A 24,509-nucleotide genomic window follows, 5' to 3' on the forward strand; every position below is an offset into this window, starting at 1 on the left:
ATTTACAGGATTTTTGGTTCACAAGCCACCGGAGTAGAAAATTCTAGAATTGCAAAAGCACTCACACTATATTTCTCATTTTGTTGTAGTGACTTTTTACGGGGATATCTGTGAATATCTTTTTTCTTTATTGGCGTTGTAGGGGTATTATAAAGTTCAAATTTTTATACAGGTGAAAAAGTTTCATTCTCCAGTCCAGTATATATTTCAGAATACTGAAATGCATTGAAAAGGAAAAGGATAGATGTCATGTATGGTGTGGCAAATTACTCTATCCAGGCACATTATCTGTTAATAAAATTATATGTATTTCTATTTACATTTTTTGGATAACAGGAATAAAACATAATTAGTAATAACAGTACAAGTATACAACATATACACGGAGAACATATTAATAAATATTAAAATTCGGTTTTAATTAAAATACTCTTTTAGCTCATTTAACCACAACCAATAAATATCAAGTACTAATATAGTGAATAAATATTTTAATTATTTTTATTGGTTACTCATATTAGTATGTTGACCATCATACGCATAGAGAAGTCTTGGCCGGTACAAAACTCAGTAACACTTTAAGAGCATGAAAATATCAAATATTCAGGCAACCAATATAAAACTAAATGGTGAAGAGAAAATGTAATATTCTGCAACTGTAACGGACATAGCCATGCCCTGCAGGCAAAGCAAGTTTGCACAAAAGTTCAAAGAATGCATATGTTCCGAGTAATATTGATTTACAAAATTGCAAATACCTGTGTACATAAATACATACGTGCACATATTGAGATATAAAGTACACTTATAGTCACAAAGGGGGATTGAGAATAAACAGTTACCTGAAGCTTAAGCTTCTTGTCAAGTTCAACCTTTTCCAATTTCCAGTACATTATTAAACAGCAACTTGCAAAGATCCAACACAAGACAAGGGAATTTACTTCAAAATAACTAATTTTTTTAGATAGAGATATTAGGCATACACACTCCAGCATCCTGACTATGTTGTTCCTTCCATATTCGTCCGGTGACTCTGAGTTTTAGCTCTTTCCTATCCCCACCTGAGAAGAAAAGGGCCATATTCCTTTGAATTATAAGGCCGTCGTGACTATCCCTCACCTTCCGGTGACTATCGCGAACGCTACGCGGGGTACCCTCCCAAATGAGCTTTCTGCCATTTGCTCCTACCTCTAAGCTGTAACTGTAACTGCGAGCATCAGCCTCGTCACCCATGAAACGAAGAAATGCCATGTATACAGGGGCCGAGCCAAGTTGAAAAGCTTCAAAATGAAGGCAAAAATACTGACCAAAGCAATGGAAGACCTGATACAAAATACGCCATATCCATGATTAAATATACGAATAACAGCAAACACGGAGTTTCAAGTTTATCTCTTGCATGTCTTGGGGGTTCAATTACAAAAGCATATAGAAAAGATTCAACTGTCGTAGTCATGGAAAACCAGAACAAAATTGAAGGAAAAAACTTACAGTAAGCATCCAAGTTGCATTTTCAACTTCCCGGGGATTGGATTTTACATATCGGTGGTTGAAAGTACATCCTGTGTGCATATCAACTTTGTGGTCATCTCTCAGATGGGAAACCAGAAAAGGAATGTCTCCTGTAACAGAACAATCTGATCCAGCATATGGGCAATTGTATGGTCTGAAGTCGCAAACTGTCTCGTGCTTAAGTTTGCTGTAATATGGAAATATCCCAGAACATCCCATTAATTGATATTTGCATGGGAAATCAAGTGATTCTGCTACCTTTTCCAGGGCCAAACATCTGATATCTCCGAGCTCTTGTCTACACGTAGGACATCGGTTCTGAACCCTTGATTTACAGGTGGAGCACAGTGTGTGACCATTGTGACACTGCAACGAGGCAAATTTTACTGGTCAAATTTATATATAACTGATAGCTTAATACTGACAAATAAAACAACAATAATGAATTCAAGGTCAGACTACAAAGTAGTTTCCGGAACAAAGCCATAGAGCACAAAGCCCAAAATTCTTTTCTGAAATATTATTAGAACCATAATATACCAAATGTAAAGAAACCCTTTCTGCTGCTTTTAGTTCATACTTCCATATATATATATATATATATATATATATTTCAGAGACTGAAAAGAGAAGTGAAATTTCCAATACACCACACTCTATAAAATCAAATAATCAACTTAATAAACTAATTGTAAATACCCGAAAAACGAGATATGTCCTAATGGAAATCTCAGGGGTCATAACTTATAAGCTAATATATTTTAACTTCAACTTAAATCTATAACTCGACATAATGGAAATCCTCTATCCACTCACATATTATTCACACAAATTCAAGTTAAAGCTCAATTTCACAAATTTGTTGATAAAATGCTTCATTCCTACTTGTACTCGTTTTCTTCGCGATCATCATTATGGAAACTTCGCACTCTTGCTTTTTAGTCTTTCATCATTTTTGTTAGCTTTTTAATATTCATCATTTTTGCACACAAAAGATTTAACAATTTAATTCGTATATACTTTATTACTATTTAAGGACATAAAACTGTAATTTATCGACGTCCAAGTAATTTTAAGTAAGTTTTTTAATAGAAATATTATAGGTTATGCTAGTAAAATAATAAAAATGACTTTACTATATAAATTTATCATTATTAGATATAGATAAGAATTAGCTCTTTTTGTACAAGGAACTTACACGGCTCCCATGTAATGGATTCCTATATAAGCTCTTGTAATTATAATTAGTAATCAGAAAAAATGAATATTTTCAATTGATGATTACCTGATAAACGGGATTTTATTTGTGTTTCAACCAATTTTCTCTATGGAGATAGGCCTTACCCCTTCTTTCAACCATCTCCTTAACATCGCAGATCAAGTGGCTTTAGGAGCTAATTCCTAGTACATATTAATTAGTTATATTTTTAACGGATTTTCAAGCGTCGCCCATTCACTGAAGCAAAAACCAAGCGAGACGAAAGCACGATCTGTAGCAAGAATCATCATCCGCCTAGTTTCAAGCCAACATGTCTTCTCATGTAGATCTCATAGTACTCAAGGTTCAAATTTCAAAACTTCATGAAATACTTCGTGCACTTGAAAGTATGTTTATCCACATGATTCTAGTTATTAGCCAATTGTTAATACATACGAAAAAGAAAGGGAAATTACCAATGGTAACCTTCTTTTTTGTCTTTTCCAAATTGTGCCATTTCGTATTTCTGACTTATTATTGGTACCCTTGTATTTTTGGTATCTACATATCGTACCATTTTTACTCAAACATTAGTCAAACATTAAAATATAAGGGTACCACACGGAAAAGTCAAAAAACCAATGGCATTTGTTTGAAAAATTAATAGGACAATGGTATTCTGAAGAAAATTCTTCTTTTTTTATTGTAGGTAACCCGCAGCCGCTACCCTTTGGGTGCGCACCGGGTAAACTCTACGGGTCCACGCAATAGCCTGCAAACCACGTGAACCAAGGTAAACCGCATTTAAGCGACAAACTCTGACTCAGGAGGCATAATCATAAATTCTCCTCCCGTGGGATTCACACCTGTGACCAAGAAAAATAGTTATCCCCCCTTTAACAAACTGAGCCAACCCTTGCAGGCCTGAAGAAAATTCTTTCGAATACTTTGTTAAGTTTTAAAATATAGTTTATTCAAATATTGTGATGATTATGTTTATAATTTGTAATATATTGTTACGGACGTTGAAAGTGGGTAAACTTAAGTTTAAATGACTAACTTAAATTTTAAAGTTCATGTAACTTTTGATTAATAGAATGACATGGTATACATGAAACTTAAAATACAAGGGTACCACCTGTAAGTCAGAAACTAAAAAGGCACCATTTAGAAAAGTCAAAAGCAAAAGGCTACCATTCATAATTTCCCAAAAAGAAAATAGAACTTAGACAACTATATGGAAAGTACGAAAAATCTTAAAGGTATATATTGATGATGTGGAGATAGTAAAAGAGAATATGAATGATTCAAAGGCACTCCTAAGATATCAAAGGACTTTCCAAACAATTCAATTTGACTATAATTCCTGAATCTTTTTATTAAAAAGTCAAGTTTGCAAATGCAAAAGTTCATGTACACAGCTTGTGGGGACTCTCGTTCAAGGAATATGAATTCTTCCTTATTATAGAAAACTTGTGCAGTGTTGTTTAACGCGCTAATTGTAAAAAAGCAAGACCCGGATTTTGAAAGACGATTCGTGAAGCGCCATTAATTGCGCACTTTTTGACCGAAAAATCATTAATTTTACAAAAAAAAACACTTGACATAATCTAAACACTCAAACATAGTGGGAAGTATATAAAACATGATAAATATGTCAATAATGAAGCATTAATCACTACTGTTCAATAATTTAAGGCTTCAAAGTCATTTATTTCAATCCTTGACCCACCAAATTGTCGCTCTTTCTCTTCATCGCCTTCATTTATTGGACTTAGAGAAGATGCTCCATGAGTTGCGTTTGTGTGGAACACTTAAGATAAGGTTATTTTCTTTTTAAGGGTATTTTTTGTCTTTCACTAATCTTTGCACCTTTGAACACTTTTTAAGCGCGCTTAAAGAGCACTTTTGGACAATTTGAGAATCACACCCAATCATACATCGTGCGCCTAAGCGCGAGGCAATACTAATCGTGCAACAAAGTGCACCTTTATCAACACCGAACTCATGGAAAAAAAAGATATGTAAAAAGGTAATGTGTACTTATCTTATACTCCTTTTGTCCCTTTCAATTTTTACAAATTCTAATTTTGGATGTCTCATTCAATTCTTTACATTTTAAAATTTTTCAAAAGTAGTAAAGTTTTAACCATTTAAATATTCAAATGAGTCCACCACTTCGCACTAACTCACCAATTTTTCTAATGTGTTACTTCAACTAACAAATGGAAGGGGTAGAGGAAGTTCTTTAATTCAAGGCAAATAAAATGTAACTGATCAAGCATTTTAGTTTTATTAAGTATATTATTAGGAATGGTCCATAAAATGAGTTTAGGTTGTTTTCCTTGTTTAATAATGGTTACTAGTATTAGATATAGGTAATAAGTAGCTTCCTTTTTATTAGGGCCTTCATTGGCTTCCAATTAATAGGTCTTTTTATAAAAATTATTGTAATAATCATTATTATAAATGAGAGATGATGTATATTTTTTAAATGATAATCATTTGATAAATCTGATTGTATTTATGTCTTTATAGCGATAGATATTACCCCGTTCTTTCAACCCTTTATTTGAACATGCCCTGCCTCAATAAAGCTGTAAACTTGTTGCGTATAAAAACCTAAGAAACTACATTCGCTGGCCATTAGCATGAATGAATTTATAACACACAACAATTACAAAGAATGAGACTAAAAACGTTGCTAAAAGACATGCTACACACCGATATCGTAGAAGACGTAAGTGTTTAGGATTAGCGCATGGTTTAACACACAAATTCAACTGTTGCACAAGAATAGTTATCAATGCATCGCCTACACGTAACATGGGCACTAAGGTAATATATATATATTATAGGTAGGCATCGAGTCCGGCTCCTTGTTGAAATGGCACTGTCTCTATGGCATTTTGACTTGGGAGATTGGGACATATACTAAACATAGAACAGTTATTTTCTTGGTGTAGGTCCTTCTCGTTCACCATTGCACGACTGAAAATCAAGTGCAGAGTAGTTGTAAAAGATCAATTGATACTTCCAAATGACGTGGATAATTATGACTAAGGTTAAATACTAACTTTAAGTCGAAGAGGTGTCTGTTTGTAAGGGAGGTGGAAACCAAGGCATGAGTGATATTGATGATTTGATCCTATGGTTTTTCTCCTAGTAATTAGCTACATGATTACTTTCATGTACTGTACTGTCTATTGACTATTGTGATGGACATGAATTCTGATGGATCCTTCCTAACACCTTGGCTCACCATTACAAGAATGCACATCAGTTCTAGTGTGCTGGTCTAACACCCCAAGTCCCCAGCAACTGATTCTATCCAGGAAAGCATGATAGCTCATCACGTAAGTGGTAGGTAAATGTTGACAAGGCACCTAAGGAGGAACTAAAGACAGAAGACAATATCTGAGTAATCATAAGCAGCTGCATGATTCTACTTTAATTTCATTATGTTGCTACCATGTGCTTTGTCATGTCCAAGTGTAGCAAGGAGGAAATGAGGATCAGGGTTATAAGTTTTCTAAGCTCTCTTCTTCTTCCCTGATTAATAATAGTCCTAAGCATTTTCACCCAGTTTATTGATTTGAATTGTAAAACACATCCCATGACAACACATATCTACAATGCACCAAATCCATTATCTACCAAAGAACGAAATCAAACAAAGAAAAAGAAGAATTCTTTTTGTGATATAAACACCAAGCCCAAACTAAACAAAGAAATAATCCAAGAACATCACATCAAACCCAACATCAGCATTCGAAAATGAACAAAACCAAAGGCCAATACTTTAAATCAAAAATGAACCTACATATAATGACATAAAGGGAGAGGGGGAGGAAATGAACCTGATGAATAGGAGGGTACATAGAATTGGTACAAACAGGACATTCCAACAATTCATGAACACTTGTAGCTGGAGTCAAACCAAGAACAGCCCTATTAAAATTATTATTATTATTATTAACATTACTATTATTCTTATGATTATGAGGCTTTGAAAGATTTTGATTTTGATGATGATTACTAAAAAGATTACAAGGAAAAGGATTATTATGAGTAATCAAATCATCATCATCTTCCATCATAATCATCCCATCTGTAGAAACACACTCAATATTATCCAAATCCATGATCAACCCACTTCACCAATTTGATCAAAAAATGTAAAGTTTCAATCTTTGTCTTGAAATTCCCAAGATTTTATTTTTTATCTGCAAATCTTTCCCTCCTTTTGTTTCTTCTTTCTTATTTTCTTGAAAAGAAGAAACAAAAGGAGATGGAGGGGTGGATTGACTGATCAAATTCTATTTAAATATATGAATTGATACACACAATTTTTTCACACAAACATCAATTTATGTATCTGCCCTGAAAAATATTGAAAATGTTGAAAAAAAATAGTATTGTTTTGTCTGTATTTTTTTTTTGTTTGAATGAAAGAGAAAAGAACAAGGATCAACGTTCAATTTTTAAGATAGGGATTATTGTCAATTTGGGCTGGATGGGCCCGTATGTAACATGTTGTAGCTTGCAGGTATAAAAAAATCGCATTTTTATTATTGACATTCATATTGACGTAACAGGGATTCAATATAGGGTGCTAATTTATGGAGGATTACATAATTTATTTTATTTTTTATCATTTATATTTATAAATTTTAATTACAAAATTAAAAACGAAATTACATAATTTTTATATAATTTTTTTTTGAAATCTGATAAAATAGTTTAAAGTAATTCTGTAGTAAATTCACAGTAGAATCATGTTTATCCAAAATTATTTTACACTAGAATCAAATTTAAAATCAATTTTTTTTAAAAAAATTATTTGTTAAACTTTTTATTATATTTACATATAGTTATTATTCTACATTAGTAACGAATTCAATGAAATTTTATAACCGAATCAAAAAATTTCTACGATTATCTTGGTAAAAGCTTTCTCTCTTGAAAAAATGTCCCAATTGTTATGTATTAATAGACGACTCTTAGTCTTTCATATGATTATTTTAATTACTAGCAACTTTGGCTCTCCATTTTCCTGGTAACATCCATTCTACTAGCCTATATAAGGCTTGTTTGTACTTTATTTATGATATAGAATAACAAGATGATCTATTTCATTATTATCTAGTTCTCTCCCTCAATCTCTCTTATATATATTATATATAACACGTTATCAGCACGATTTGCTTATAAAATAAGGAGATCAGTTTTACTTAAATGTTTAAAAGAGATCATCAAAGTGTAAATAGGTGTTGGAAATCCAAGAAGACGGATTCTACGAATATTTTATTATTTCAGTTTGTTCGTGAGGTAAGTACACTATTTTTAGTTTACTTTGCTTCGGTTGAAATTGGATGATCTTTATGTGCTTGTTATGTGCCTAATTCTTGTATATTTTGTATGATTCATTATTCATCGGAATTTATTGAGTTTATACTCGTTGTAAAGACTTTTTGATTATCTACAATCTTTCTTCTTTGCGTTTTTCCAAAATCTGCTTATAAATATGTCAAATCTGCATTTTGTGTAATCTGATTGTATGATTCAGGATGATATGCAGTGACTTCTAAAATTCATATTAAATTGAATATTAGTTCAAATATTATAAGTCATACCATTCTGAAAGTCGTTTTCGATATATACCTTTTGTCTTTACATTCCATTACCATATAATGCGATTTTGATGTCTTAAATATCAAAAGACTATCATAATTAGGAGTTGATTCTGATCTACAGTTCACAAATATCTGTTTTCTGAATTCGTTACTTATTCATTTTCAACGAATCTTGCCATTCTGGAAAGGTCCCGGAATTTTCTACATTTTTCGTGTTTTATAATTTTTCAGATAAAATCATATTCATAGAGTAAATTGGTATTCTTTGAAACTGATCAGATTTGACTTTATCATAATTAGCCATTTTATACAATAGATTGCATTCAATGTACCATTAGATTGAATTCAATGCACCATCATCATGTTATATTATCATGCGTTTTTAAATATTAATGCATATGTGTTTTCCTTGCATATTTTTAAATAGTGACCGAATGTGTTTATTATAAAAATGTTAACGAAGCATGCACACGAAAGAGAACCAATTTGAGATACAGCAGAAATTCATGGGTATGATTATAAATTCATGGCCATGAATTGTTTTTGATTTTTTTTATTATGTTTATTATACATGTGAAATATGAAATTTTGGTGAACTTCTAAATTAAGATATATCATTAACTTGATATTAATGTGTATTATCCTTTCTTTTTAGTAATCAAAATGTCGACTCTTACAAAACTTGAATTCAACGCACTTCATGTCACCGAAAAAAATTATTTGACATGGATTCTTGATGTTGAAATCCATCTTAGTGCAATGGGTCTCGGTGACACTATAAAAGAGGGAAATAAAACCTCCGAACAAGATAAGGCAAAAGCCATGATATTTCTTCGCCACCACCTTGATGAAGGATTGAAAACTGAATATTTGACTATTAAAGATCCATCAACATTTTAGAAGGATCTCAAAAAAAGATATGATCACCAGAAATTGGTGATACTTCCTAAAACTCGCTATGATTGGCTACACTTGTGATGGCAAGATTATAAAAGTGTGAGCGAGTATAACTCTGTGATGTTTAAGATTACATCTCAATTGAAATTATGTGGCGAGAATATCACCGATAAAGATATGCTGGAAAAAATATATTCCACTTTCCATGCAAATAATATGCTCTTGCAGCAACAATATCATGAACGCGGATTCACAAAATATTCTGAGCTGATTTTTGTTTTGCTTCTTGCTGAACAAAATAATGAAATTTTGCTGAAAAATCATCAAGCACGTCCAACTGGCTCAACACCATTCCCTGAAGTGAATGTGGTGACTAATAATGAATATAGAGATGATAAAACAGTTGGACGTGGGCATGGGCGTGGACGTGCCCGTGGTCATGATTTTGTGCATGGTGGATGCCGTAATCAACAAAATCCCCCCAACTTTAAAAGAAAGCCTTACTACCAGAAACGGACAATAAAAGAGGAAAAATCCGAGGGAAGTACGATGGCGAAAATGGGTGAAAGTACTTGTAGTCGATGTGGAATGAAAGGTCACTGGAGAAATACATATCGTACCTCTAAGCACTTTGCTGACCTATATCAAGCATCTTTAAAGAATGTTGAAACTAATTTCACCGAACAGAATGATCCTTTGGGGATTGCCCATCTTGAAGCACATCTTGGAAGTGATGATCTAGTTGATCCTTCGGCCTTTACTCACATGGAAGTTGGTGATTTCTTTGAAGATGTTGATGTAAATATGCCTAAATTTGGTGGTGATGAGCCTAAGAATAACTAAACAAGGCCTTACATTGACTTTTGATCTATGATAATTATCCTTATCAGTTGCCTATATAAATTTCTTTTCGATAATGAAACTTGAGATGTTCTACCTCTACTTCTAATTTTATTTAATTTTTCGTGAAGAAAAATGGCCAGCAGCCTCTCATCATGTGTTATAAAAGATGAGGAATCTTTTTGTTTGGCGGATAGTGCAACAACACATACAATTTTGAAAAATAAAGCATATTTTTCGCATCTAACATTAGCCAAAGCTAATGTAAATACAATATCTGGTGCATCGGATATAATTGAAGGCTCCGGAAGAGCAAATATAGTGCTACCCAATGATACATGTTTATTGATTGAAAAATGCAATGTTTTCCACCCGATCAAAAAGAAATCTTTTGAGCTTTAAAGATATACGCCACAACGGCTATCATATTGAGACGATAAATGAACGTGATAATGAATATTTATGTATCACGACTATAGTCTCAGGGAGGAAACATGTGATAGAAAAACTCTCATCATATGATTCTGGATTATATTATACTTTCATAAATCTAGTTGAATCACACATGACTATTAATACAAGATCTGTTGACCCGACAAATTTTACTATATGGCATGATCGTTTAGGCCATCTAGGTTCAACAATGATGCGAAGAATTATTGAAAATTCAAATGAACATCCACTCAAAAACAAAATTATTCCATTGTCCAAAGATTTTTCATGTGTTGCTTGTATTGAAGGAAAATTGATAACAAAACCATCTCCTGTGAAAGTTGCCATTGAATGCCCAAAATTTTTGGAGCGAATTCAAGGAGATATATGTGGACCAATTACCCCATCTAGTGGGCCATTTCAGTACTTTATGATACTCATTGATGCATCAACAAGATGGTCACACGTTACTTTATTGTCCACTCGTAATGTGGCTTTTGCACTACTCTTTGCTCAAATAATTCGATTACGAGCACAATTTCCTGATTATAATATAAAGAAAATAAGATTGGACAGAGCAGGAGAATTTACATCCGAATCTGGTAAAGATTATTGTATGTCTATTGGGATTGAAGTGGAGCATTACGTTGCCCACACACACACTCAAAATGGTCTTGCTGAGTCTTTCATTAAAAGGTTACAACTAATTGCGAGACCATTACTTATGAGAACAAATTTAACAACTACCGCATGGGGACATGCAATATTACATGCGGCTTCTTTATCCCGGTTAAGACCGACTTCTTATCATAAATATTCCCCAATGCAACTGGTAAATGGTCAAGAACCAAATATCTCCCACTTGAAAATTTTTGGGTGTGCAGTTTATGTTCCAATACCCCCCCCAAAGAACAAAAATGGGACCCCAAAGAAGATTAAGGGTATATATTGGATTTGATTCTCCCTCGATTATTAAATATTTGGAGCCCAAGACTGGTGATTTATTCACAGCAAGATTTGTCGATTGTCAATTTGATGAGACGAATTTTCCTGCATTGGGGGGAGATAAGACAAAATTTGAAAAAGAAAAGCAAGAAATTTTATGGAATGCAGTATCCCTGTCTCATTATGATCCTCGAACAAATCATTGTGAACTTGAAGTTCAAAAGATTATCCACCTACAAGAAGTCGCAAATAGATTACCTGATGCATTTACTGATGTCAAGAATGTGACAAAGTCACATATACCAGCTGTTAATGTTCCTTGTAAGATTAAACTTCCCGAAGAAGATAATAAAATCATGCTAGCATATGAGTCTAAACATGCCAGAAGCGTGGTAGACCTATTGGATCCAAGGATAAAACTCCAAGAAAAAAAAGGAAACTTGATAAGAAAGTTGGAATATCAAATGACATCATAAATTTGATCACTGAAGAGACGTCTTCCAAGGATGATCAAACACCTGAAATTGTTGATAATGAAGAGATCTCGATAAATTTTGTCATTTAAGGAAAGAGGTGGAACATAAAAGAAATTGTCATGGATGATATAATTGCATATGCAGTTGCACTTGACATTTCTGAGGAAATCGAGGATCATGAGCCTAGATCGATCTATGAATGTAAAAGAAGAAATGATTGGCCAAAGTGGAAATAAGTTAATAAGCAGAATTGAAATCACTTAAAAAATTCCAAGTTTTTGGACCTATTTGTTAGGAATATGTGTATTAGTTTGATGATAAGTTAAGCAAAACACTTAAGTAGAAATCTAGTATTTGTAGCCTCAACGGATAAGACCACTCTGGCTATCCGTTGATGGAGTAGCTTTACTTAGAAATAAGTTTAGTATTGTAACACATTTCAGTTTCTGTATTTATGTTATAATTCTTTGAAGTTGTGGGAAATTATAAGTCATGTTGACTACTAGTGGATATGCAAATAGGAGGGCTAATTGTAAATATTTCATGCCCTGTAATTTTGTATAAATGAAGTAGTATCAACTGATAGATTAAAAGCCTTCAACGGATGAGAAATAAAGCTTCAACGGATGTCTTTAAAGCTTCAACGGATAATATCCATCAACGGGTGAGTGCATCAACGGGTAAAGCTTCAACTGATAAAGCATCAACGGATGAAAAGCTTCAACGGATGCTCAGTTCAATAGCAGTTGATAATGACAATTCATAAGCCGACAGAGGCACATGGGTTGATAGAGACAATTGGAATGTGGTAGCCTCTTGGAGGAATCAAGAAAATGCAGCATTTCCATTCTGGTGCAAACAAGGAAGTATTCAAAGATTCACAGATTATCCTAGATTGTATTGGATAGAGAAATGAAGAAAAAACATGTGAAGAACTATTTTAAAAATTATATTTTATTTTTGTCTTCACTTGTAAACTTGGTGATATATAAACCAAGTTGCAGCTAGTAATTAGATAATGAATTTTTCAGAGCTGTTTAGAAAAATATAGAGAGAAAATCATCTAGTTTGTACTAGGACGCAGCTGTGATCAATTCTTTGAATCACAGATTTTCTGAAATACACATCTCTGGTGGAACAACAAATCCACCAGAAAAGTTTTTAAAGCCTTTGTGTTCTTTACATTTGTGTCTTGAATATATATCTGTCTGCACCTGCTCAAAGAGCAATTCACACACAACTGTTCATCAAAAACTTAGCCTTTGAAACTGCTCAAAACTTAAATTTTTTTTGAGATTTACATTCAACCCCCCTTCTGTAAATCTCATTGTTAATTCTTTGGGAATAACACTATTGTCCAAACACCTGCAGGTGTAAAACCCGTTAGATATAGATGGGTATTTGTGCGTAAAAGAAATGAGAAAATGAAATTGTGAGATACAAGACACGCCTTGTTCCTCAAGGCTTCTCACAAAGACCGGGAATCAATTACAAAAAAACTTATTCCCCGGTAATGGATGCAACAACATTCAGATTTTTGATAAGTTTATCAATTATAGAAGGGCTCCGAATAAATTTAATGGATGTTGTGACTGCCTACTTGTATGGGTCACTCGATAGTGACATTTACATGAAGATCCCTGATGGATTAAAAATGCCTGAACCATTTAGTTGAAGACCCCGACAGATTTACTCAATTAAATTACAAAGATCATTATACAGATTGAAACAATCGAGTCATATGTGGTACAATCGTCTCAGTGAATATCTTTTGAAAGATGGATATACTAATAATGTAATATGTCCATGTGTTTTTATTAAAAGGACAAAATTGGGGTTTACTATCATTGCAGTATATGTTGATAATCATTGGAACTCCAGATGAACTCCATGAGACGATTGGATATTTGAAAAGAGAGTTTGAAGGATTTGGGTAAAACAAAACTCTGCCTTGGTTTTCAAGTTGAACATTTATTTAAGGAATCTTTGTCCACCAGTCTTTATATATTGAAAAGATTCTTAAACGGTTTATTACGGATAAGGCATATCCTGTGTGTACACCCATGATTATACGATCATTAGAAAAGAATAAGAATCCATTCCGCCCAAGAGAAAAAGGAGAAGAAATTTTCGGTCCTGAAGTACTGTATCTAAGTAAACTAAAACATGTTTTATTATACATGTTTAGACATAATTATAAATTAAGAGCGTGTTAATCTTGAAATTTCAAAATGATAATTTTATTCAATCTCCACTAACCTATTCTATAAAGTTCTAACTAATTTTGCAGGCGGAAAGTGATAGGGAATCAAAAATTGAATAAATTAAGTGGAGATTTTCTTTTGCTATGAATTTAATTGTTGCAGACTATTTTTAACGAGGCATCATCACGTGCAAGGAATGATGATTAAAGGAATCCAACAGATTTCCTTACAAAGACATTTCCAACCACTCCATTCGAGAAATTAGTACACATAATCGGGATGTGCAGACTTCAAGATCTATGTTAATATTCATAGTCATGTCAAAATGAGGGGGAGATATAATACGCTCATTATTACACGTGCTTAACACATATACTCTTTTTCTCACAGGATTTTTCCTAGTAAGGTTTTAACAAAGCATGGTGTTCTTATGACTTATGAGTCATCTAAGGGGGAGTGTTATGTATTAATAGATGACTTTTAGCCTTTCACATGGTTATCTTAATTACTAGCAACCTTTGACTCTCCATTTTCCTTATAACATCCATTCTACTAGTTTATATAAGACTTGCTTATACTTTGTTTATGATATAGAATAAAAAAACGATCTTTTTCATTATTATCTAGTTCTCTCTCAATCTCTCTTATATATATTATATATAACACCAATATATATACAAAAAAGTATAATCAATCAAAAACTGACGATTCATCTCTTGATAGAATTAAAATCAGCATTTTTACTCTAATATTAAATCCCAAAAATTGTGAGAACCAAGAATCTTAAAGAATATATACACCATAATTTATAATTTGGATATATAATGTTATTATCTAGTACAGACTGTTCAAATAAATAAAATTTATACAGTTCGATTGCATATCGCAAATGCGTATCTACAATATTATTACAAATACTACTCTAACATGTTTGCGTTCGCTCGTGTAAGAAAAAGGAATCAATGATTAAGCCATGCAAAGTTATGCTTGGATGGTACTCATAATAATCCACGCTTACATTTTAATTGCAATAATTAATTATAATCCGCTACTATCACATTGATATGAATTGATTTCTGAGAAAATCCCCGTCCAGAGGTTTACCAATAATCAAGTACGAGGTGCACAAATTATAATTACAGTCATTATCACTATTGCTTATTACTTAGTATTTATGAATACTATGATTGATACAATTAATTTATACACTGTACATTTGTGACATCATAAATCATCCGACTCGGATGAATTACACTGAAGCTACAATAAAAGCGGCAGGGTTACATAGCTACTATGGAAGGAAGCTCAGCTTCACCCTCCTGATCATCAGATCCCTCTGCAGTTGCCTGAAAACACGAAACAGAAAAACAGATATACTTGGTTCAGTACAAACTCTCTCTGCATTAAAGATTAATTTTGCAAAAGTTTGATGGTTACCTCCATATCTTTTGATTTTTGCTGTGAGAGAAAGTTGGTTAATGCACCCCTACCATAGAGGATTTTAGCTCCGCATCCACGCCCCTCTGATCCAACAGCTTCCTCATCAACAACGACAGCATCTATAATGTCATCCCCTGTTCTCTCATCAGGAATCTGCAAAAGTTTGACCAAAATATATAGTGATCCACTGTCCATGAAATTTGTAAAAGTGTGTTGCTGACTTTGATCTACTCAAGATTATAGTGTAAGAACCGAAACACACAATGTCCTGGAGATAGGGGCACAACGATTTTTAATTATTTAATACAGTAGTAAAAGCTGCTGAAAGAATAAATCGTGTACCTCATACATGGAGTCCATCAATATGCTCTCTAACAAGGACCTCAAACCACGAGCACCCGTATTTTTGGTTATTGCTTTTCTTGCTATCAATCTTAAGGCACCTTCCGTGAAATGTAGATTCACCTAAGGAATAAACTATATGTAAGTGATAAAGTTGCATTTTATTAATGAGAAGTTAGTAATATTGTCTGCATTGAGTGACAAGAAGATGATTTTATTTAGGCCTTGCTCCCGAGTTTTTTAAAGGGAAGGAAGCAAGTGATAAGGAGGTAAAGTAATTTTATCCCATTTTTGGAGAGTAAGTTTTTTAAATTTGCATTCATCACCACTTGCTTTCGCTCCTTTTAAAAATTCGGGAGCACAATTATGAAAGCAAGTGAAACTACTTTACTTACCCTCCACTTGTTTTCCTTCGTTTTTTATACTCTGGAGCAAGGGGTTAGGCTTTAGATTATGTAAAGTTAACATACATTAAATACACAAAAAAAGCATGAAATATATGAACATACTTACTCCATTCATTTGAAACATCTTTTTGTACTGCTTTCCTAGAGCATTTTTTGGTTCTGTCAGCACCTACAAAACGATGTTGCTAGTGAGGATAGACGAAACAAATTCTCTCTAGCAAAAACATTGTTTGGGTTAAGAAAAGAATATGAATGACTTTTACAAGCATAAACTCTATTAGAGATGATTTAAAATCTACTATAGCAATTTTATGAAACACTTCGCCGCGATATATTCAGATTGAACAAACACATATGTTTATGTGTGTTGACCAAGTCATAGGCGTTTCAGAAATTCACCAATAATTACCTGAACCAGTTGATCCTCGGTAAGAGCTGACAAGTTAACAAGAATGGGAAATCGCCCAACAAATTCAGGTATCAGACCATATGCGATAAGATCACTACTTTCCACCTGCCAACCGCGATATTTTGCACAGAATATAACTCTTGTCATCAAGCTGTAAATAGCTGTATTTGATTCGGTCTAAATGCTTAAACATATAGATATATGTACGCTATCAGCTCGGGAATAAGTGATCTTACAGTGTCCAGTAATGATGATGTCACAGAAGCTTGCGTAACACTAGCAGTCCTCATATTTGCACGAACTGGTGCACCAAATCCAATAGAAGAATCCTGGCGCCTGGTTAGCATGCAGAAGACTTCAAGTTACAGAAAACCACATGGGTGAAGAGCAAATACAGCTTTGCAATATTGTGACAGGAATAACTTCTCACTTTGCCCGGCTCCATAGTTTCAAAAAGTAAAGCAATGGTGAAGAAAAAGTTGTAAAGATTTATAGGTCAAAACCAAGAACCTTATTCTTTTTATACATTTTTCATTAAAGAATTGAGGCATAATAGTCAGGCCTTACTAGTACAAGTTAGAAGTCATAAGTTGATTAGGCTAAAGTCAATGTGGCAAGAGAAGAAAACCAACTAGACTGAAGCACACGGAGAAATGTATATAATAGTATCATGACCTTTCAGAGATGGTTTTCTCCAAGTCTATGAAGGCACCGCCACAGATAAAGAGGATATCTTTGGTGTCAATCTGTCAAGAAAAAACCAACAAATTTATTTAAGAAAAAAATTCAAACCTTGATAAGAGCTCAAAAATCAGAGGTAGATTAGATAATCCTACAGTTTCTTTAATCAAAAACAGCAAACTATAGATTTTGTCCTTGCTGCGACCACATCATTTGAATGATATTAAACTCGAGTACACTTTTGAGAGGAGAAGAGGATGTAAAACATTTTTTTTTATTTTTTAATGTAAAACTACGTTAAAGGAGCTTTTGAAGAGTGAGGTAACCAAGATTACTTAGGCACAGGGTTTCTGTCCTTTATTGTGATACATGTACGAGTAAATAAGCAGATATAAGCCTTGCTATATATCAAGGGACAGAGACGGCCACATGGTATTACACATTTAAAAAATGTCTATGTAACACACATGTTGACTTCATTGCTTGTGCGCTATTAATGTAAGCAGTCTTGCAACAGTAATACAAAAGGGACATCAAAAGCAACCAATTGTATGAAGGTTCTCTAATCCTATATGCAAGATTACTTTTCAAGGCTTTACTAAATCATCATTACCTGTATATTGTCACCTCTTGGATGCTTTCGAGCTCCCTTTTCTGGTACATTGACTATCTGAACAGAAATGGCATCATATATCACTATACATATTAATTTTACCGATAGATATATACAAACACTTATATAACAATATAACGCATTGACGACGATTAATTACTATCCATCAAACACAAGGATGACCTATATAGGACAGAGAGAGTAAATTGAGCAATGCGTTCAAAAAATACCAAGTAACGTACAGCTTTACTTAACTATTACAAAATTTGGAATATAACTTCTCACGTTTAAGATTTATAGAGGGGATTGTCTAGGCAGAAGACAGCAGAAGTAACATACTGACAGCTACTAACAAGATAATTATAATTGATAAAATTTTTGGGAGAATCCTTGACGCAATTTAGTTTCTGTATTTGAACCAATTACTTAAAGATTCGAACCAGGCACCAGCGGGTATATTCGATATTTGATGCATAGAACTTACTCAAATGGTAGAAGGTAACTACGAATTAACCAGGATGAGACAGATCCATGAAAAAATTAAATTGGACAAATCAATGAAAATCATCAAATGAAACTAAATCAAAATCTAAGTAGCCGCATATCAAAAATTTGTTTTCCGGAGCTTAAAACAGCTCTAAGTTGGATGGTCTGATCCTACTTGCTATATATTAGAAAAGAATAAATTAAGCTGCTTGCAGTTTAATTAATTAAATAATACTTCCTGTATTCCACGAATATCATATGCATAATATTATGATAAGTACTGACCTTTCAAGCTAAATATGACTACACAATTTCGTATGACACTTACCTATAACCAGATGCAGATAACTAACAAAATTGAGAATTATCAAAAAAATGTATCATCCATGAATCTTCTGGGTACCTTATTACACTATTGTATTCAATTGTTCACTTTGGCGGGGCAGAAAAAACTAGATAGAGAAATAAGGCAAAAGAACAAACATGAAAGAGTGATAGGAGTAAAATTTGATAAGTGCAATTTCTTTTATGGGCAGCACTGATGAAAGAGCATTATTGATTGACCTCGGCTTTATACCAGGCAGATAAAAGGAGAAAGAAATTAAAAACACTTACAGTCCCTTCCAGCATTTTTAGTAATGCCTGCTGGACACCCTCTCCCGAAACATCTCTACTAATATTAAGGCTTTCAGCCTGTAAATTAAAGAGAAAGTTGTGAATAATATATTTTAGAGCTTCAATATGAATAAAATTGTTTACTCATTCCATATGTTACCTTTTTTGTGATTTTGTCAACTTCATCAATATATACGATGCCCTGTTGGGCAGCCACTACATTATAATCTGCAACCTGAATCAGGTTTGACAATATCAGAAATCCACAACAAAGAAGAAAACCTATTCAAGCACAACTTTTTTCTTTCTTTTCATTTTCATAACAGAAGTTCATTTTTTTTAATGTTTTAAAAGATAAGTATGAAGTGTATGCCATCTACAAGGCTGCAGTTGACCATGTAAAGAGAAGTGGCTAAACATTTACAGATAATCGCAAGCCGTGTTCAGGAATCACCTCCTAACCCCCAAAACAGCGCGTGCGCACACACACACACGACACGACCAACTTGATTAATATATAAAACATGAAAATGTCTGGGAAAAAAATATTACAGTTAGGAGCTTGTATAAAATGGACTCTACATCTTCCCCGACATATCCTGCCTGCAAAAAACAAGCACGGTTAGACTTTAACTAAAATTCAATATTCTAATAATGAATTTAAACTCACAATGCATCACTGGTAGGACTGAGTAATATGTTTGCAAATATGTGAAGGGACGTTGAACTTTTGAAAGATTTCTTCTCCTCTACAGATTTCAGCTTGAACTTTTTTCTTAAAACTATTGCAAGTTAATTATCATAAAAAACTTTACATCAGAACATTTTTCTCAAACTCAATTCTCTTCAATCATCTAGCCTATGTTACTCGGACTCGACTAGAAGTGTCCGACCTAGACACGTGTCCAGGTATAGGACTCGGCAACATTTTGAAAAATATACATGTTTTTGGCTTAAAATAAGTGTCCGTAACCGGGTGTCCATGTCCAAGTGTCGAGTGTCCGACACGGGAGGTAAAATGAAGAATCCGAGTAACATAGCATCCCGCACACGGGTATATCTACAGTTAAACATCAAAAAATACTTCCAGAAATGAAAACGGAGTGAAGTATTTTTGTTAAACAACTGGAGTCTGGAGCTAAAACCCAATCATCAAAGTTAAGAACATAATGGTTCGTCATGTGATAAAGACACTAGGACATCACCGAATCAAGAGAGAAGGAACGAAGACCTACTTTAAATAAAAGTTACTAATTATTAGCTTGCCTGAGTAAGAGTGGTAGCATCTGCAATTACAAAAGGTACATTCACCAATCGAGCCAAGGTCTTGGCAAGTAGTGTCTTCCCTGTCCTTCAAACATCACCAGTAAATAAATATATAACATAAATTGGAATATAAGATACCTATATCCAAACTGCAGTGGTTATAAAAACATCTATTACATAAAAAATAATCCACGACCAACATAATCAAAGATCAGAATACATCATAATATCAAAAGTAATAAAAATTTAAATTACCTGAACCAGTTGGCCCCATCATAAGAATATTACTTTTCTCGAGTTCTACAACATCATTATCCACGGCACTAGTTTTGTCACTGCCTGAATTTCCAGCAGACCTAACTTTCCAAGTTGTAACATATATCAGAATAACATATGGATGCTTATGTTAAAAAAAGAATAGCAAATAGCAATTACAACTGGGGAAAATCATCTTTAGACCGGTGTTGTAAAATTTCTAAGATGATCCGAGTGGTAATAGGAGGACCTTGTAGCGGTTATGTGATACTCCACTTGTCAAGCAACTACAGTACAATACTTTGGCATGTTTATTATTACAATGCAATATCCCTTTTTTATTCTCACCCAATAAAATAGTGAAGGGGGAGGGTATGCAATACCTATTACACAACTGCATACTTTAGGTAAATATTCGATCATCTTGTGTTTCAAGCGAAATTCAGCTTTGAAATTATATCATAAAGAAAGAGGAACATCAATATGGCACTTGGACAAATAAAAAACCTTACTCAAAGCAACTCTAACAAATTAGCAGTTTACAGTTTTTTACCAGTAAAATAATACAAAACGAAAATGAAGCACATACAAAAAGATATATCTAAAAAGAAAAATTAACTGGAGAAGAAGGTGCAAAGCTACATACTTGTCCAAAGAGTCACTAGATATTCTCTTATAGTGGTTATAAACTGCAACAGCTAAGACCTGCAACCACGCAAATTACTTGAGTGTCCATGATATCACAAATGTAATTGCATGATAAACTAATCCATTTACTTGATTTGATTCCTTACTCTTCTTTTATTGCAACAACAATTTAATGGAGCCTCATACCAATTGTAAAAAGGATTGATTTTGCTATACAGAAAGGGCTAGCGGCGCAGCTGTTGCTTGCTTGGTATAATTTTAAAGTAGTTGATCATTATTAAAGTGTGCAATCTTTAGCAATTCATAATGAACAATAAAAAATGATTGACAACTACAGCAACTAAACTAAAGCTACTACCTTTTTAGCTCTTTCCTGCCCAATAACAAACTTATCAAGCCCTTTACAGATCTCTTTCGGAGTCGGAAAACCATGACCCATATTAGATCCTCCCCAAGACTCATCCTTTCCCCCAAACCCGCCACTCGAACCACCGGAACTGCCACCCTCCTTATCGGGCACTTGCACAAATTTGACACCAGGCCTAACCACAATCCCATCACCAGGAGGCTGCCAAACCTCAGGAGGATCACCATAAGCGCTAGAAATATTAATCCTCCTATTAAAACCCTTCAAAAACTTAAATTTATCATAGCCCTTGTCAAAAAAATTGTCTTTTATTGAAACAGGCATGTGATAACTAGTACTACTTATATAATCATCCAATTTAGTTGTTGAACTGGTCTGAAAATTGGCTGTACGGACAGTATGTATGTGATCAAGTATAAAGAATCTGAACTGAGAAAGAGTGAAATATGATGTAGTTCTTGATGATTTTGCTCTAAGCGCCGCAGCCATTGTTGTATATTTTGGGGATTTTCAAGAAAAATTATTGATTTATATAAAGGAGTAAATGGGGAAATTGAAACATGGGTTTGAGAAAAAGAGAGGTGAATTAACGTGGGTCGATGTTTGATTTTGGTATTATCATGTAATATTGTGAGATGAAAATGTGGCCTGAAGAACAAATTAGATATATCACTCAACACGACAAAATAACCAGAGAACAATAATGAATCTCTGCCTAAACGGCGCCGTTGGCTTTTAGATCAACACTTAAATTATCTCTAGAAAATCCCCCAAATAATAGCCCCTGTATTTTGGATCGATTTAAGTAAATCCATATTCAAATTCATTTAATTTTATCGGATCAAATTCAGATTACGTTTCGGATAAATTATAACTCAATTCATATTCATCTCATTAGAATTTTTGGATTTTGGATTGGAGCTCCACTCCATTTAGATTTAAATATATACAATTTCTTTAATTAAATTATTTTTGCTACATGTTGATTTCTAAAAATTTAAATGAAAATTATTTGGAAATTAAAGTTATGCAATATTGCAAATTTGCAATGACATAGTCAGACCCATCAATTACGTATTATAACTAACATAATAACCTGTTCGAGGTACGAGTTATAATCTAGAGTTTTTTTATGCATGCAATTATAATATTTTTAGTTATTTTCTTATTTGTAAATGTTGTATAATATCTAACGTACATGAAATACAAGTTGATTGTTTAGCAAAGTATATCATTTTCATACAAGACATTACTAATTTACACAACGTTTCCAATATAACTCATTAAGCAAAATATATATATTCTTGTTTGTATTGTATAATTTGTATTTAATAAATGAATATAAATAGGGTAGTCGGTGTACGTTTAAAATGAAATAATTAAACTTAATATGCAGAATGTCGTTGGTATGTTTATAAAAAAAAAGTTAAAAATTTAACATATATGTTGAATATAGAGTTGACCAAAAATTTTAAATTTTATTTAAATAAACTATATGTACAGGTCTATATTATTACTGAGTTATCTACTAATTTACAATTAATTTACTCAATTTAAAAAGATAAAAAATGAATTATTAAATTCAGAATTACTAGCAATCATAATACACAATAATGTAAAATTTACACTACTCTTAATATAAAAGTTGATTTTAATGAAAATATTAGTTTTTGAAATTCAATGTAAGTATGTTTAGAAAAATATTAGTTTTTTTACAATCATGTTAACAAAATAATATTAAGTTATATGTGTCTGTGTTAGCCTCTAAATTATCATATGTTACATTTCTTAGGAAATTACGATGGTTTCAATTATTTATATGCTAAATATCTGATTTATGTACATGTATAATCATTATTAATATCTAGTGAGTCAATTGATTACTTAAATAACATGTATTTATAATTATTCAAAAATTAAAATTATGTAATAAATAAATTGCAATAATTTATATATGGTATTTACATTATCAATGACAAATAATTCATATATATTTTTTACGCGGCCGAGTATCAATCATGATTGTAACATAAAAATAAATTATATATTGTAAGACTTATTATTGATGTTCATGATTTTTTTTCAATAATTTGAAGGAAAAATTGTAATTCTATTGTTATTTAAACTATTTTTAAGTTTCTTTTATTACAACTCTAATATTTCTTTATATAATAATTTGATAATGTTGTATACTATTATCCTAAAATTAAATATTTTAAATTCGATAAAGTTTTATAAATATTAGTTGAACTGGTTAATTCCTTCAAATTATTGAACAATATTTTTTTTAAATAGTATAAATTGCATTGAATCAAATGCCAAAATATAGTATAGATATAAATTTTATTTGAATAATTCAAAATATTTGTACAATATTATCTTGATCAATGAATATTGTTTATTTAAATGAATTCTTTTTAAAATGCTAGTTGTTTTAAAGTGAAAAATGAAAAATAAATCGATTTAATATATCATCGTAGTTTTAACAAATCTCGTGAGATCTCATATCAAATTTCAAATATTTTTAAAATCGGGACATGTCCCAAAACACTAATGCACTACTAGTGAAATTAGTAATTTTAATACAAATAACCAAATTGACTTGATCATATAAATACATCAAACACATTAATTTATATTAATAAAGATATTAAAAAAATTCACATTATTGGTAAGATATTCTCGGCGAATTTGTAATTTAAATTTACTAAACGTAGAATGTGACAATGTTTTTGGGCTGGTCATGTATTCAAAATTTGAGTATTTTTTTGAACAATGGGCCAAATTATGATTTCAAATTCTAAATAAACTAATATTCATTGACTCATTATAATATGAAC

At 32.5% G+C, this 24,509-nt stretch overlaps 3 protein-coding genes across 4 annotated transcripts; 1 reads left to right on the forward strand and 2 right to left on the reverse strand.

The window, feature by feature from the left end:
- Positions 1-723: 723 nt before the first annotated feature.
- Positions 724-7,162, reverse strand: LOC141708276 (E3 ubiquitin-protein ligase SINAT5-like). Its single transcript, XM_074511809.1, has 3 exons — positions 6,571-7,162; positions 1,492-1,878; positions 724-1,323 (listed from the first exon to the last, which is right to left on the reverse strand). The coding sequence occupies exons 1-3, from the start codon at positions 6,853-6,855 to the stop codon at positions 961-963; spliced, it is 1,035 nt and encodes a 344-aa protein (XP_074367910.1). The 5' UTR covers positions 6,856-7,162; the 3' UTR covers positions 724-960.
- A 2,201-nt stretch (positions 7,163-9,363) lies between these two features.
- On the forward strand, positions 9,364-10,086 carry LOC141698950 (uncharacterized). Its single transcript, XM_074503480.1, has one exon. It carries the CDS (start codon positions 9,364-9,366, stop codon positions 10,084-10,086), a length of 723 nt encoding a protein of 240 aa, XP_074359581.1.
- A 5,088-nt stretch (positions 10,087-15,174) lies between these two features.
- On the reverse strand, positions 15,175-22,378 carry LOC141708277 (CLP protease regulatory subunit CLPX1, mitochondrial). 2 transcript variants are annotated; one of them, XM_074511810.1, is made up of 15 exons: positions 21,661-22,378; positions 21,301-21,359; positions 20,655-20,755; positions 20,400-20,479; positions 19,686-19,736; positions 19,294-19,368; positions 19,134-19,211; positions 18,033-18,089; positions 17,414-17,484; positions 16,975-17,074; positions 16,739-16,843; positions 16,436-16,498; positions 15,923-16,045; positions 15,578-15,733; positions 15,175-15,486 (listed from the first exon to the last, which is right to left on the reverse strand). In XM_074511810.1, the coding sequence occupies exons 1-15, from the start codon at positions 22,156-22,158 to the stop codon at positions 15,421-15,423; spliced, it is 1,683 nt and encodes a 560-aa protein (XP_074367911.1). In that variant the 5' UTR covers positions 22,159-22,378; the 3' UTR covers positions 15,175-15,420. The 2 variants fall into 2 exon arrangements, with proteins under 2 accessions (XP_074367911.1, XP_074367912.1); XM_074511811.1 differs by lacking the exon at positions 21,661-22,378 and having other exon boundaries at positions 20,655-20,759; positions 21,301-21,352.
- Positions 22,379-24,509: the final 2,131 nt, after the last annotated feature.

Source organism: Apium graveolens, chromosome 2, assembly GCF_009905375.1.
Source record: "Apium graveolens cultivar Ventura chromosome 2, ASM990537v1, whole genome shotgun sequence".
Classification (NCBI taxonomy): domain Eukaryota; kingdom Viridiplantae; phylum Streptophyta; class Magnoliopsida; order Apiales; family Apiaceae; genus Apium; species Apium graveolens.